Genomic DNA, 15,736 nt, shown 5'->3' with positions numbered 1-15,736 from the left:
GCATAAGTGCGTCAGCCTCTGCTTACCTGCATTTGAGTTGAGATGCTCACTGGCAATCATAACCAAATAACTGAGAACTGTTTTTCTATGATCACAAAGGCTCACTTCATCCAGACCTCAGGCATGGAGTAGGCTTTAACTCTCTTCTAGCAAAAAGGGCCAGACGAAAGGTTACGTATAAGTTTTGTCTGATAGCTCTCCCTATATCTGTTTTATGTCTGTTGTTTAATTTCCAGGCCAAGAGCTGTCTTTCCCCAGGAGGGAAATCTGTAGCTAGGGGGTTTTCCTGTGCTATTTGGATGCATCACTGTGAGTAGCTCTTAAATAAAACTAGTCCTGAGGGGGGAGGGAGGGGAGATCTGGTGCATTCTGTCAGGGAATGCAGCAGGCATTTCCACAGCTCTTTTACCAGGCAAGCTAACATTGCTCTGTGGCTTTGCCAAGCGCCTTAAACAGACCTGCAATTATTATCTTTTTACAAAGAGCCACTTTCTGAATTTCCTGCTAAGCTTAAAACCAAGGGCAAAGCGAGGGAAGGAGCAGGGAGACCTTTACCCTCCTGGAAGTGATCTGTAGGGCTGGCCAGGAGGGGAAAACTACCTTGATCACCAGCTGCTCTCCATGGGTGTGGGAGAACACGTGTGTGTTTACATGAGGAGAGAGTAAGCTCTTGTCAGATAGGATTCGTTGTGCTTTCCACATCTCCTGACAATATCAAAGACCTTTGCAACTTGAGCACTGCTGGGTAGAAAGTAAATGGGGTTAGGTGTAGGTGGGACATGTGTCTCTACCTGCGCACCTGTTTCTTTCTCCTGCAAACTTTGCCAAGGAGGAGTGGAAGGACTTTGCTCTGCAGATAGGCCGGCTAATTGAACACAGGCAACTCCTGCTTCCAGCAACATCCCAAAACTCAGAGGCTTTACCAGTGGGGAAGGTGAGCCTGTGCTTGCAGATGGGCTTCTTGTCCAAGGTATCTGACTTTGCATAGCACTTAGAAGAAACAATGAACTTTTTCTTCTTCAGTTCAGGAGTTTGGCTCTGCCTAGGCAGGATCTAGCTTCTTTTGCAGGGTGGCAAGTGACCAAATTGACAGAGCTCTCGTTTCAGAGATTTCCTGTTCGCACAACCATCCTGCAGTGCACTGCTTTGGGTTTCGTTGCTTTTGGGGGAACAGTACTGAGGGCAGCAGCATGGGAAACTAAGATCAAGCAGGGAGAGGTTGAACCTTCCAGTGTGATGATGCTTAAGACATGAGGTGTTGTGGATCTGCCATTCATTTGTTTGTTGAGGGATTGTAACAGCACAAATGCATTGTAAGCAGCTGGAATTATTTAAGATATTATCACCCTCCAAAGTTTGTTGCTGCTGGGGCTGGCCATGTGGTTGCATTCTAATCTGCCACGGTATCACACCAGCCCAGTGTGCTCCAACCACTTTGGGCAGTGGTTTGACATGCACTAAGCACTGCTCTGGTGACTTCCATCTGAGAAGCAGTAACGAGCAGCTGAATTCTTTTATGTATTGAACTACTTCAAGAAGATAGAGGCAGCCTGCCTTGCATGATGCAATCCCCAGAGCCTTGAATTTGAAGGGTACTGCCTTCCTGTGGATCTGGCTGGAAGGATGCAAAAGAAGAAAGATCCTTCAAAAGAGGTGTTCCAGGTGTTTTTCAGAGTCAAATTGTAACTCTTTTTTTGCTGTGTTTCCCTGAAGCTCCTCCATGCCACAGATGGGAAACGGAGGTTCTTTACGCAGCTATGCTGCTCGTACAGCAGAGATGGCAGCAGGCCGCTCGGCTTCCTGTGACAGCCGGACAGAACCTACAAGTGCAAACGTTCGCAGCTCTGTTTGTGCCCGGCTGGCTGCTGCCATCGTGCGGCCGCCTGCTCCACGCGCACCACACAGGCAGTTCCCATCCTTCAGCGCCCCCTGCCGTCTGCCAAAGCGAGAGCGGGAACAGAAGTGGTTAAATGGCGCTCACAGGGCTGGACGGCACGCCCTGGGGTATCCGCGGCTGCAGCGCAGCCTGGCGGGGATCGCTTGTCTCTGAGTGAGATCCACGTGAGAGCGCATAAACTTCAACCATTTCCTCTCCTTAGCGCCCGCCCCGCCTCCTCAGGCGGCGCGGTTACCCCGGCAACGGCAGACGCCCGCCCTCCCTTCCCGCCTTCCCCGGGACGCCCTCCGCGCCTGCGCACTCCCCTCCCTACGTTGGGCCGCGCGCCGCGGCGCCCCGCCCGCCCCTCCGCTCCGCTAGCGCGGGGTCGTTCCGCGGCCGCTGCCACCATGAGGCGCGGCGAGCGCCGCGGCCCATTCGGGCCGCTGGGTAAAGCCGCTCTGGAGGAGCAGCACCAGCAGCCCAACGGCGGTTCCCCGTCGCCCGGCTCCGAGAGAGATGGCCCCGCGCTCGGCCTCCGCCGCAGCACCGAGTCTGAGGTCTACGACGACGGCACCAACACGTTCTTCTGGTGAGTGCCGCCAGCCCCGGGACCGACGCGCCCCGAGGGGCAGCGGAACCGCTTTTCTCCGCCGCGGGGTGGGCGCTGAGGAGCTGTGGCACACCCCGCCTGCCTGCAGCGTGCTGCCGGCGCTCGGCTGCCTGCCTCGGTCCTTTCCATCCCCGTTGTCTTCCTGTAGTCTGTAAGGTGAGCTTCACACAGGAGCGTGGCTCGCTCTTTCCCCAGCTGGCAGCAAAGCCCCTTGCCTGCAACACGAGCCGGGGCCGTGCGCTCTGTCTGCGGCTGGACGCTGATGCGCAGCGGGAGGAGGACGCTTGGCTCTGGCCCTGCCAATCTCAGCGACGGCGGGGCTGAGTGCGGGTGCTGAGCGAGGTATTGCTGCCAGCACGAGCTGCGAGGAGGCACTGAGATCCCGCTGGGTCGCCGGGAGATCTCCTAGGAAGCATTTGGAGCGACTGTCGTACTCTCAAGGGCACAGTTTCCCTGGGCCTCGTGTAGGCTGAGCGAATGACCAAGTGGTGCCTTCTTATAAATGGAAAATGGGTAAAACCAATGCTTTCTTACTCTCTTTTTCATGTGGTTCTTGCCAAGTTTCTTGTGATGCCTTACAAGCAGCATCTGTTTGAATCCAAACTGTTTGGGTAGTATAACCTCCCCTTCTTGCACCTTTCCATGTGGGTAGCACATAGTCTGCCACTCTTGTAGGGCTGGCGACCTGAAATGTTGTCACCGCAGCTTGTTTGTGAGGGCAAACTGTACCTTTGAAAGCACAAATGTGCTACCCTTCTTTAAGGCTTCTCCTTTGCTGCTTCCTTCCAGGAGGACAGTACAGGCAAGCATGTGAGCATGTTATAGAATAGTTCCTTAGTTTCTGTACTTTCAGGTGCTTTATTGCCCAGTAGTGTTTGTTGCTTGTGCTGACATCAAGGATTGTAATTGCTTGTAAAAGTTTGAAGCTTCTTCCTTCTGTTTCTTTTGACCTGCACATGATGGTGTTGCGTGTTTGCAGGTCATTTACCAGAGGATAGGCTCAATTTTTTATTGTGTGCAACATAGATTCGGGGAGGAGGACTTGCTTGCTTCCCATGGCCCTTTCACTGCTCTTGGGCTGTTAGAAGTGGGCAGGTGGGGCAGGGGCCCTCTGTCTTTGTCGATATGAGTTTGCCCACAAGTACCTTTTCTTTTTGAAGTTAAAGGTGAGGTTACTGGAAAAGAGGAGCTGAGGATCTTTTTGTTGGGGAATAGGAAATTTCAATGAAATAATTGGTTTGTCTGCTCTATGTATTAAGTGTTGGCTGCAGCAACTTTTCATGAAGAAGAAAACTTCCTTTCCCACTTCCAGTAGCCAGTGAAAGGAGGTCGAATTATGGAGTTCAGTTGTCTTATGGATCTTGGGTAGGCCTTGGATGCTCCTTGTTAACCCATTTGGGATTATCTGGTTAGATCTTGGGTTCTCCTAAAATTTCTTCTTGATGCAAAAAGCGCAGAAATTGTAGCTAAGGAAAAGGAAGCCTGTAGATTCCTCTGCCTGGGTGTTTCTCATTTTATTCTGCAGAAAATATGAAGAGAAATCTTTCCTGATGGCTGCAAAGGAGGATTTGTGTGCATACCACCGCTTCTGGAAATACAGCATTGGTATTCAAAACAAACTATTACTCAGGCATAGTTCTTGTCTCTAAAAAAGTGGACTTCTGTATTTGCTGAGCTGCTTTCCTGATTCTCTGCTTGCTCAGAATTTACCGAGTTCAATCATACTGTTTAAACAGAGGAGTTCTGCATGAGGCTACTGGTGTGCAGCTCAGCCTTTTTCTCTCTCTTTCTCAGTATTTAGGAATGCCCTGGCAGTACCCAGTTGCTAGAACATCCAGGAGGTGGTTGTGCAATCTGACCAGGTCGTGTCAGTCTGTTGGCTGCATTAAATAGTCTCTCAGTGGAGGGCAGGTGTTGCTTGAATGGCATTACCCTTTTGAAAGGAAAGCATTGCGTAGTTTTGCAATAAGCAGAAGGAAAACCTTCCTGCAGAGATATTGTGAGTGTGCATTGGGGTGGTAGAGGCTGGCTCCAGTGAGCTGCTTCAGTGCTGTGGTTTGAACTCTGCCTCATCAAATTTGTCATATGACCTGAATCCTACAGCAGTTTACAGAACAGGTCATCAGCCCCACAAACTGCTTTTGTGCAGTTTCATCTGGCACAAGGGCACCTTCCTCCCATTCCCTCTTATAAACATTCTTCTTAAAGCGTGTGTTGAGTTTATTGTACCTTACCTGTAATGCAAAATCACGCTGTCTCAGTGGCAGTTTTAACCTAAAACATAAAGCAGATTTCAGTAGATTTAAATGTAAAAAATATTTAGCATTTTAAATAGGTCATTTGGGGAACTTTGATTAACATACTAACTCTGTAAGACTGAATGGAGATTTTTTTTTTTTCTCTTTTCTCATTGGAAGGAAAGTGACTCATTTGCTGAAGCACGGTTTGCTTTTTAATCCATTGTTCTGGTTTCTCTATGGAAACATGTGCTGTTACACTTCTCTTATCGGGTGATTGTTTTAGGAGAGGATTTGTGGAAGTGGAAAACACTTACGGCAAGCAAATTCCCCTTACTGTTTTGGAGCATGACAAATATGAACAGAAATTTAATCAGCATTGTGCGCCTTTATAGGTACAATGAAGGTTTGCTTATGGTCTAAGAACAAGAACTTTTCGATTACTTCTGTGAATTTAAGCAGTTTTTAAAGCACGGGCTACAGCTTAAAAACCAACAGCTATATTTCCATTGCATTACACATGGAGATGCTCAGAGATTGTGGGCAGTGTCAGCAGGCTAAAGACATCTTTTGGTTGCTGCTGACCTTTTCATGCGGCCTTATGCAACATGAACGTTTGAGTTTTGTGTCTCTGATTTGATTGTTATCAAGATTATGACCAAGGGTTGAATTTTTGTTGAAGATTTCAAAACCTGTCTCTTTGTATCCAAGCAGGATTCTGTTATTCTTAAAGAAGTCAAAATGTTGGTCAGCTTTACATTATTATTTTTTCTTGTATTTTTGAGATGGGAATTGTTTTCACTGCCATTCATTCCTAGCGGTAGCTCTTAATGTCATCCCTTACACCCAAGAGGCCGACCATACAGGCTCTTTGGAACTTTGTTTCAACGCAGGAATGACAGAAGGATTAGGACATCGATCCTTGGCATGTTGTTCTCAATGATTGTTATTGTTTTTAAAGTAATTATTGCATCAGTTATGACTAATGAGCTTTAATGCAAAGAAATGGATAATCAGGGTGCGGTCCAATTGGCTTAAGCCAATTTTGGTTTGTGTTGGAGTTTGAGGTCAAGATGTTGTCATGATCCTTTTGGACTGGGGATCTGATCCATCTGAATCTACAAAAAGAATTGGGAGAATGAAAGCTCTGGTAATTATTTTATTGAAAAACTTACTGTTTCAAAACTGTGACAAAAAATCAATTACTATGAAAAGAGAAATCGGGGGCTTTCCCAGTGAATAAACTCAATCTTTCTTCTTTTTAAGCTGCACTAAGGGAGAAGTACAGTGACTGATGCTGCCTGTTGGACTGATGCAGTTGTTCCCGGTTGGCATTTAAGTTACAATGACAAATAGTTTAATAAAAATAAAACTGGAATTATTTAAATGCTCCCAGTGTTTAAATGGAGAGAGTAAGGAGTAAGTTATTGAAAGGCAGAAAAATGCTAGCAGAGAAAAATAAGATACTTTATATTCCGTTTTTTTAGCAGTTTGGGATTCATTGTGAATTGTCCTTGACTGTCCATGCCTTACATTTATTTTATGTGCATCTTTTTAGGTGCTGTCTTCTGGTATTTTTGACATAAAGCCTCCCACAACTGGATGCTGTCTGGCCTGCTTGCTGCTTACGTATAGCCCAAACTCTTGTGTAACGCAAAGAGGAGATGCAGCCTGCTTTGCTCAGCTCTTTCCTTGTGCATAGGCTCCAGGCTAGGAGAACATAAGCCTTTCTGCATAATTCCTGTGTAATACTTACTTGCTCTGGATGTCCTTAGCTGTCTTCTCTTCTTCTTGAAGTACTATTTCAGAGTGTATGTGGAGATTTAATTCCTTTATGCAATTTCTTTACAAGTACTTCTTATGCTCTTTGTTTTTCTGGCTGCTATAGATGCTTCGCATTTTATCCCGTTCTGTGGGTTTGGATTTCTTTTTTTTTTTTTTTTTTTTTTTTTTTTTCAAGCTTCCAAACCGTGGAAATATAGGGTGTGTATCGGTGTTTGCTATGACAGGTGGGTCTGCAAGATGTTTGGCCACCTCAAGCAGCTGCCATTGCTTTCTCACTGTGGGTGCTGTTCTGTTAGAGCTCCCAACTTGCTCTTCTCTCTGGTCTCTAGATTTCATGCTACGCTGAAAATAAGTTCACATGCTTAACCATCTCGAAAGCTTGCTGCATGAAGATCTCGCTACAGCTGGAGACGAAGACAGCTAAAATGGAAATGAGTGAATACGTAGCATCTCGTATTAAGGAGAGGGGCTTGCTGAATTTCAAGTTGGTGGTTGTGGCACCAGAGCGAATCACAGGTGAAAGGAGGCTTGAGGCTCTCAAACGCTGATGCTTTGCTGGGAATGAGTGCTGTATTCTTGAGTGTATCTTCATTGCCTCTTGCTAGACAAGTCTCTAGGTGCATTTATCTAACTTGGGATGTGCAAATGGATTTTTACAACTTCCCCTTTTCCCCAACCCGTTCTGCGCTGAAGCCTTTGAGAAGACTGCACCTAGTTTTTAATCTTGGGGAGGTTACAAAATAGGAGCAGAGTCACATGACTGGTAAATGGATATTAAGTATGTGATGTCTGAATCACCTGTTATTTGGCATCCTGCAAGGCAGCTCAAGAGGAAAATGCATCTGTTGTGCAGGAAGCCTGCTGCTGTGACACCTTTGTGGATTCATTTTGATGCATCGTGTCCTTGTGACCTCTGAAAATACTCCTCCATCCTTCTCATTCCTTTTTGGAGCTAGTTTGTGTCCTTTTGATGGCAAGGAAGGATAGTGCTAAATACTGAACACCTTTTTAGCGTTGGCAGAAGAGGATTTCATCTGCTTATGAGGTATTGCATGTGTTTTCCAGCAGGATTAAAAGGATGCTGTGAGAAGTGGCTGTGTTTTGGATTAGAATGAACTTCAAAATGCAGTTCAAAATAATGCTTATTTTAACTTTCATAGCAATTTTATGTAGGTCACTGTGATGGATGTTTAAAGGTAAGCCAGCAGAATTGTTAGAAATCTGTGGTGATCTCAAGTTTATCTTGTACTGCACAACTTAAATACATGTTTAACTTTGTGTTTTTTGATATAAAATGGAAGTGTAATGCTAACTCATTATAATATTGAAAGAAAACTTAGCACTAGACACATGCTTGTAGGATACTGTACTGCTCATTCACTGTTGTTTTTTTCTTTGTTCTCTAAGCTTCATGCTTTGTACCTGTGTTATTTCTATGGTTTGTTCTGCGAGATGTTGTGTAGTCCTCTAAAGCAACTCTTGTCTTTCTGTTCTGATGTTAAATGGCTTGACTTCCCATGCTTCTCCTTCCAGTCCGAGTTCCTTAAGTGTTTCACTGAAATAAACAAATGTCTTCTCATTAGGAAAGGAATTTTTTACTTAAGAAAAAAGAAAGCAGCATGCTTTCATTCACAGGAACATTATTTATGCTGTAATTGTGCCTGTCAGCTGGCTGCACTCAATTCTAAACTGGTGGGGTTGTGCTGCACAATGCATTGTAACTCCTTCAGCAGTATTGAATGCTGTTGATATGTGAGCCTTGCTGGAGGTTCACTCAAAGGTGGCAGCTTGACCTTTTCTACTTTGTCGGTAGAATACTGTATCTGTATTCTCTCTTCCTAAATTTTAGGAGAGCTCATACTCTGACTGTTCTGTTCATCCTCACCTGTGCGCTGGGATACGTAACCTTACTTGAAGAAACACCTCAAGATACAGCCTACAATACAAAGAGGTAAATATTGGAGCAAGTATTTCTGTATGGTGTCTGTTAGCAGAGGGTCTCTGTGAGCAAGTTGCCTTACATACTTGCATCTCCTGGATAAGCCATTTGAAAATGATCTTTATTAACATGTTTGTATGCCTCAAATCCCAAACCCTGCTTTTTTTTTTTTCATTCTCTATAGTGACTCAGGATATAGTATTCTATCACAGAGATATAGAAATTAGGGTATTTCCTGAGATAGCTGTGGTTGTTATTCTGTTGGTTACACAATGGATGTAGTCAATGCTATTCACACTCACTGATATGCTGAACTGAGTGTTGGTATTTTTATGTGTGGGGGTGAGATGGAACAAGTTGGAACACAGTGGCCTGGCTGGATCTGGGAACGTTTCTGCAAGGCTTTCGTGTGAGCAAATGCCACTGTGCTTCCAGTTACAACAGTGCCTGAATTTAGGGAACGAGTAGAGGCAGGACATTCTCTGGAATGGCAGTTCAACATAAAGAAGTGGAAAAGCTGAAAGAGAAGTGATGACGTGTTGTTATGGGATAAAACGGATAGAAGGTGACTCAGTGGAATATCTTATTACTGAGATTAGAGCTGCTTTAATAAAAACAAGACCAAAGAAGATTAATCACTGGATAACCTTTCTTTCATGAAATGGAAGTTGCTTTCTCCAAGTTCATTGCAGGGAATAATATTTGCAGTTGTTAAATTCAATTTAACAGTATCATATCAAGTAATAAGTAGTGAATGTTCTTTGATCACTTCTACATCTCTGCTTGTTATACCTAGCTGTACTGCTTGCTATACCTAGCTGTAAAAATACTTGAAAATCAGCATCTGGAAATTATTTTAGATCTTGATAATATTGTTCTATTATTTTTGAAGGATACTTCAGCTTCCGTTCAGGCTTCATCCTTATACAGTTGTGGTCATTCTAGCTACATGTTGAATTCTGAGATGGCGATTAACTTGGCCAAAGTATTGCTTTATCCGAAGTTAAAATTCAGTACAGAATTCGCATGAGGCCAGTAGCCTTTCCAAAGCTTTACGTGTGTTGCCTTGGACCTGAATTACAAGAAGGAAAAAAGTGTTGTATTGTGTTAATTTTCCATGAGCTCCTTTCTGGTCTCAATGATCTCTTTTCTAAGGCCTTTGCGATGAGTGCTTTGCCAAGTTAAGCACAGCTAAACATGAAAGATTGCAGCTCAACGCATGTTCCAGCTAGGGGAACAAGCTGTGTGAATTCTTTAGCAGCTGTGCTTGCTGCTCTCTTGTATTTCGTCTTTGCTGAGCAGTTTTATGTGGCATACTTGAACAAAGACAGGCATTTCTGAGCAGGAGCAAGATGGTCACGATATGCATAAGTGTAGCTGTATTCTCCATTCTCACAGATATTTTTTTTGCCTTCATACCTTAAAATACTTTGTCTAATCATAAGAACTTTTTTGGTCTTTGTATTGAGCTGCTACGTGTTTTTGATCTAAATTGTTGGCCTGTGTGAAGCTGTCACTTCGCAAATATCCCATGGCAACTCTTGCTTACCTAATGAACAGCAGTAGTCTTACTGCCAGTGAGCAGTGTCTCTAGCTGTCATGCTTTTTTATTTCCAACTACTGCACAATGACAGTGGAGCAGTGTTTTGGTCCTTAGGTGCAAAGTCTAAGTACGTGCTTGCAGACACTTAAATCTCCTTTGTTTTCAAGCCCTTGCTGAGAGATGCCAGGCTGCTGGTGATCTGCATTAGAGACTTAGAGCAAAACATGAAATTGAAGCAAAATAAACAAATTGCAGTACTATTTCCTGTCTCGGTATTTACTGAGTAAAGCAAAATCAAGCAAGGCTCCCATCTTCTCTCTTACAAAAGTGCTTCATCTAGTCTCTTAGAGAAGCAGTTGAGGGCAGGGTGAGTGGCTGGATTCTTGCAGTGAGTCACCGGAGAAATGATGCACAAAATACACTGTACAATGTGAGCCTATGAAATAACAGGGTGTGGTATCTATAGCTGAGATTCATACTTGTGTCTGTTTATATGTGGACATTTGAGTTCCATTTTCCTTCCTGCAGTGTGGTAGGGCAATTAAAGGAAGAATTTCTTATATTTTGTATGATAGGGCATATAGAAGTGTTTACATATAAACCTAATCAAAGTTCACATATAAAGATATCTATATAATCATGTGATATGTGTGATCAGACTGTTATAGAGTTGGACATTTACTTCATCAGCCAAAAAGAAGTTGCATCGGATAACCTGTTTGATAGATGAGATTTTATTAACCCTTCCTGCAGCACTGAGAGTGGCCTTGAAGTAGTCCATGCCATCTGGCAAATGTCATCTTCCCAGAAGAGTTAACAGGACTGTTCTCCAGCTCTGAGGATAGCTAAATCAATACTCAGCATGGTGTATCATGGCTGTGGAAGAAACCCACGTCTCTTGGGTGCATTAAATGCTGAGCAAGAGATCCTTTTTGGGGGGGGGGAGGGGAGGAAGTAAGTATATTCAGGTTTAATAAATCCTATGTGCACTGAGACTTCATATTGAATTTCATGCTGGATTTTCAGTCTCTTCCAGGATGCCTCTCTGTAGTAGTTTTTGGCAATAGCTGATCTCTGTTCAGCCACATGAATAACTCTAGGTGCACGTGTGTTTGTGAGTTGATGATATTCAATTCCTGTTGCTGAACACCTACAAAGAAAACAAGGTAACAAAGAGGCTGGGCATCTATCTGCTGCGCTGCCAGTTCTTCAGCTCTTGATAGCAGTGTGGGCCTTGTACCAGTTCTGCTCATGTAAATACAGCCAGGGAGAGCGCAGGGAGGGGGAACTGTCTGGTTGAAAGCCTAGAACAAGGGATGATGCACAAATCCTTGTAGAAAGGATTGATTGTCTTGTGTCTCTGAATCAACTCTTTTAAAGTAACAGAAACAATACTGTTTGTACTAATGAAACCGTTGCCGTATTCTCTTTTTCTTGGTTAAGTGCTAAAATTATTTTTGTCAGTGCTACTACTTAGTGTCTTCCTGATCTGCTGCTCAAAGAAATATATAAGCTGTGTCCCTCCAGGCTACCTACACAGGTAGTCTGAGGCAAACCCTGTACCCATCTCAAATCCTAGAGAAGTTCTTACATCAAACCATGCTGAACCAGCTGGCCAAACTGCTGCTTACGTTTTGAAGTTTCTTGGAGAGGCAGTATGTTGATATGAGGGGAGGAAATTTAGTCACTGGAGGAGGAAGGATAACAGAGCTGGCATGGTTATTACACAGATCTGACATTTTCTTCCAGATTTCCAAAGGTGAACTTGAAGTTAGAAAATTATATTTCTGAAATGACGGTTGATTTCAGCACTGCTGCTGTGTCTGCTGTTTGACTGGAGGTGGATTTTAGAGAAATGAGGAGAGCTGAGTTCTTGTGGTGATTTGCATCCAGGTCAGATCTAGCTTTGGGAAAAACTGTCTCACAAGAACTTAAAATGCTGATCTTGATCACTTTGGTTCATGACTGAGCTTTGTAGTGAGCAAAGCGGCATGTTTTGTTTTGTGATGCAGAATGCAATCTCTTTAAGTGTACACGTAGATTTGTAGTCCTATGATTTCCAAATACACAGGAGTGAATCAAAATGCAGGCTATCCTTGTTATCTGAGAGTAGCTGAAAAGATTTCTTTGTCTGATTCATCTTGGAAGAGCATGATGAAACTCTCTCTTTGCTGTTTAATTCAGTCGCTAATTCTGTTGTATTTCCCAGTCTCATAAGGCAAGCAGAGCAGCAGTTACATCTGTTAAGTACAAGCCATTTTTATTTTCAGGAAGCACAGCCTTTTTATACTCAGAGGCAGGTGTCATAAAGCAGTTTTTGTAAATGATTGTGTCTTCTATTTTGAAAGGAGTTCTTGAAATGCTTAAAGCATGAATAAGCTATATAACAAATTTTGCCAATAAATAAAAATAGGTATTTTCTCTTGTGCATGCGTAGAGTCGCAGCATTAACTGCAAACATGGCCTTCACTTATCCTGCAGTATATTGAGGTATTTCTCAATTACGTATTTTTTTCTGACCACACTTAATCAGGTAATGTGGAAAACATGATAACTCTATTAGTTGAAGTTTTTTTGGGGAAAAATAAAAGGTATTTTGGAATTGTGTTATTACCATTTAATCCATTAAGAGTGGTAAAAGGAAAAAGTTCTTCACCAGGGAGTGGTCAGGTCTGGAACAGGCTCCCCAAGGGCGGTGGTCAGGGTCCCAAGTGTTGGAGCTCAGGGAGTTCTCAGACATGGGGCTGGCATTTGGGGTACTCCTGTGTGGAGCCAGAGTTTGTACTTGATACCTGGGGGTCCATTCCAACTTTATATATGTGATTCTGTGTATTCAGACATCAGTACTTGCATTTGTTTATCTTCCTTTTACATGCAAAGCAATACGTTATTTAAAAATGTACTGCATACAGTTAGCAGAATTTAAATCCTTAGATGTTGCTTAAGTGATCTATTTATTTATTTTTTAATCAGTAGGGATCTCTTCTTGGCGCCATGGGGCTACTTTAAGGTTCCAGTTCCACCACAGCTTAAACTGACAGTTTAGCCTCAAATGCTGCCAGCAGGACTGTGGCAATCCTCCCTAGATCTTATGTTGCTGATGGTGGTAGAAAACAGTGTGTACTGGGCTTTAGGGTTTAGGGATAAGTTCATGGATCTTGGGTACACATGGTAAATGGCCTGGTGACGTTTTATTGCTGGGTGAGTTTTCAGTGAGATAGGGCTCCTGGATTGGCTGGCAGGATGGTAGTATGCAGATGGAAGCATGCAATCAGCAGAGAGAAAGGGAGAAGGGAGGATGAGTGGGCTTTCAGATTTGAAGCTGTCAGTTGTGAAACCACAGTTGAAATGTAGGGACTTGTTCCTATTTCTTTATTTATACCTGTTGCTTGTAGGCATTTGATCTTCATGTGTCCTTTCCAACTGAACTATATTATTTTCCTGAAACATAATCCCCAAGAAGGATTGATTTATAACTGACAAGTGTATTACTTAGGAAACAAAGACAAGATGGTTTGACATCGAAGAACATTATTTACATCTGTTAGTAAGATGCTGCAATATAAACTGTTTGTTTTTTTTACTTGCAGAGGTATTGTTGCCAGTATTTTGGTTTTCCTGTGTTTCGGAGTTACACAGGCTAAAGATGGACCATTTTCAAGACCTCATCCAGGTAATTTAAGCCACTTAAATTACTCAGATATTTCTGTTGTGTTCTGCTTAATGTAAATATTTGTGTTACATGTAGAGGAGGTAAGTCATAATTTAAATCATATAGGTTCAGTAACACTCCACAGTTATCATGTAGCTTCCCATCTTCCACCCAGCCGCTTACAGTGCTGAGGTATTATTCCAAGCAGCATGATGATTTTTGGTTCACTATCCACAGTAATTATACTTTTGAAGTTTTCCAGTAAGACTGTAAGTCCTGAAATGTTTGAAACCTTAACGGGACACCTCTCTCTGCTTCCCTGTCATAGCTTTCAGTTTGAGAACATCTGAGTGGTTTTCTCTGGAACAAAAGGCACTTTTTATTCCCTAGAATTGAACAAGTGGGTTACTGGAAGTCCAGAGGCTGGAGATGTGTACAGCAGATTGCTCTGATGCATGATGGTGGTATACAAAGGTGGTAGACAGCAGTTATTCTCTTTATCTTTCAGCAAAATCGAATTGTTCGTGTATTTCATCGCTTTATGTTCCAAGTTTATTGATGCAGTAGAGGGCATGAAGTTTGTTGCAGCCCCCTGGGACGTGGTGTCAGCTCTCAGGTTATCTAGAGCTGTGGAGGATGTCTTGGGAAGTACCCATGGGGCAGTCAAGTCTCTGACCTTAGCTTTGTATGCTGTCCCTAAAGAAAGATCTCAGTTCAAAGGAGCTGGCAGCTCTGGCTGCTGGTGTGCACAGCTTCCATTTATAGGACAGAAGGAAGCATTTGAGTCACAGTCAGGTCACTACAATCACATACAGCAACACTGGATCTATTACATGAACTCTCGGAGCTGGGTATTAGCTGGGTTTCATAGTAGCTAGGTTATTTCAGGTGATTTTGGAAGCCTGTTATTTGGTATGTCTGTACCTGTTTATGATTAGCTCAGAGGTGTTTTATACTTTGGATTTTGTATCTGTATTGCTTTCTGATTTAAATAGCTTTTCATGGTGTTTATCCACTTGATTTATATGCACCTAGTTCATCCCATCTTACCACTGATGTTGCTAAAGCAAACAGGTTTTGCCTTCACTCTTCCCCTCAGCATAAGCTGGTTTACCCCATAACATTTAGTAATCCTCTGTGTGTGTGTTTTGAGTTTTCTTTTTTGAAATTAGCTCGCCAGACCTGTGTATGATACCGCAAGCATGACAGAACTTGAGTTTTTTGTGACAGTTTTAATGTTTCCCAGTATCTATCTGGTAGTACATTGATGGCAGTCTTCATATTATTTGTGCTTTCTTTGTGGTTGTATTACAGCAGCAGCTCAGTGTCTGACATAATACCAAATCCTTCAATTTCTCTGACTGATAAGCTGACATACATGAAAACTTGCTGGTTCCTAAATGTGAAACTGTATTCTGAGCTCTTCTTGTTCTCCAGTCCTTTGAGGTCATCTACTTCGAGGTCATCTGATTTTCTCCTTGCTGTCCCTGCCTTCCCTGCTGCTGCCGTTTATGTGCTCAGTGTTGTTAATCTTCTTTCTACTCAAGTCATTAAGGAAACTGATCTTAGCCACTGTGTATTATCCTTGTAGACTGGCTTTTTTTTCCCCTTCTTTTCAGTATTATTGGCTATTTCAGTTTCAGCCATTTGCTCATTCTGCTTTGCCTTTTTTCTATAGAATCCCCATTTTCTCTAGCTAATAATCTGCCATATGGACCCATACCGGTTGTCTTAATGTAATTCAGAAATGTAGGGCCATCATGCAAAGAAATGAATGTGGTTACTTAGAGAAGACTGATTTCTTTTTCTAATGTGGCTTTTCTGCTTTTTATTCCATTTTCTTTGTGTAAATTATTAGCTTCATTTGTTTCACAGAGCGCAGCCTCTTGCACGCTCAGCAAGAGGCAAACAGCATCGAAGCCGTCTAGCAAAAGATGAATATACTCTTTTCCCTAAGGAAAAATATGTCACAGGAGACAGATCTTAGATTCTGCCTGCAGATCCATTTGTTGGTGGGTGAACACCTAAGCTTGGAGAGTGTCATGTGCTTCATGCTAAAATTAATCATGGATATAGGTCATTGGTATGCAA

The 15,736-nt window shown here is 43.0% G+C and overlaps 1 protein-coding gene across 1 annotated transcript in view; it reads left to right on the top strand.

Moving 5' to 3' along the window:
* The first annotated feature begins 2,286 nt into the window (after nt 1-2,286).
* PTDSS2 (phosphatidylserine synthase 2) overlaps nt 2,287-15,736 on the top strand; it is a 35,854-nt gene continuing 22,404 nt past the window's right edge. Inside the window, exons 1-3 of the mRNA XM_042837235.1 lie at nt 2,287-2,468; nt 8,361-8,462; nt 13,584-13,666. Coding sequence (XP_042693169.1) covers nt 2,287-2,468; nt 8,361-8,462; nt 13,584-13,666 — 367 coding nt within the window. The remainder of the gene's footprint in view (nt 2,469-8,360; nt 8,463-13,583; nt 13,667-15,736) is intronic.

This window comes from Centrocercus urophasianus, unplaced genomic scaffold, assembly GCF_019232065.1.
Source record: "Centrocercus urophasianus isolate 14NV4802_14NV808 unplaced genomic scaffold, USGS_Curo_1.0 seq_7, whole genome shotgun sequence".
In the NCBI taxonomy this organism is placed as follows: domain Eukaryota; kingdom Metazoa; phylum Chordata; class Aves; order Galliformes; family Phasianidae; genus Centrocercus; species Centrocercus urophasianus.
Note: the sequence above shows the minus strand (reverse complement) of the source record. Positions and strands in the feature narration are given on the sequence as shown.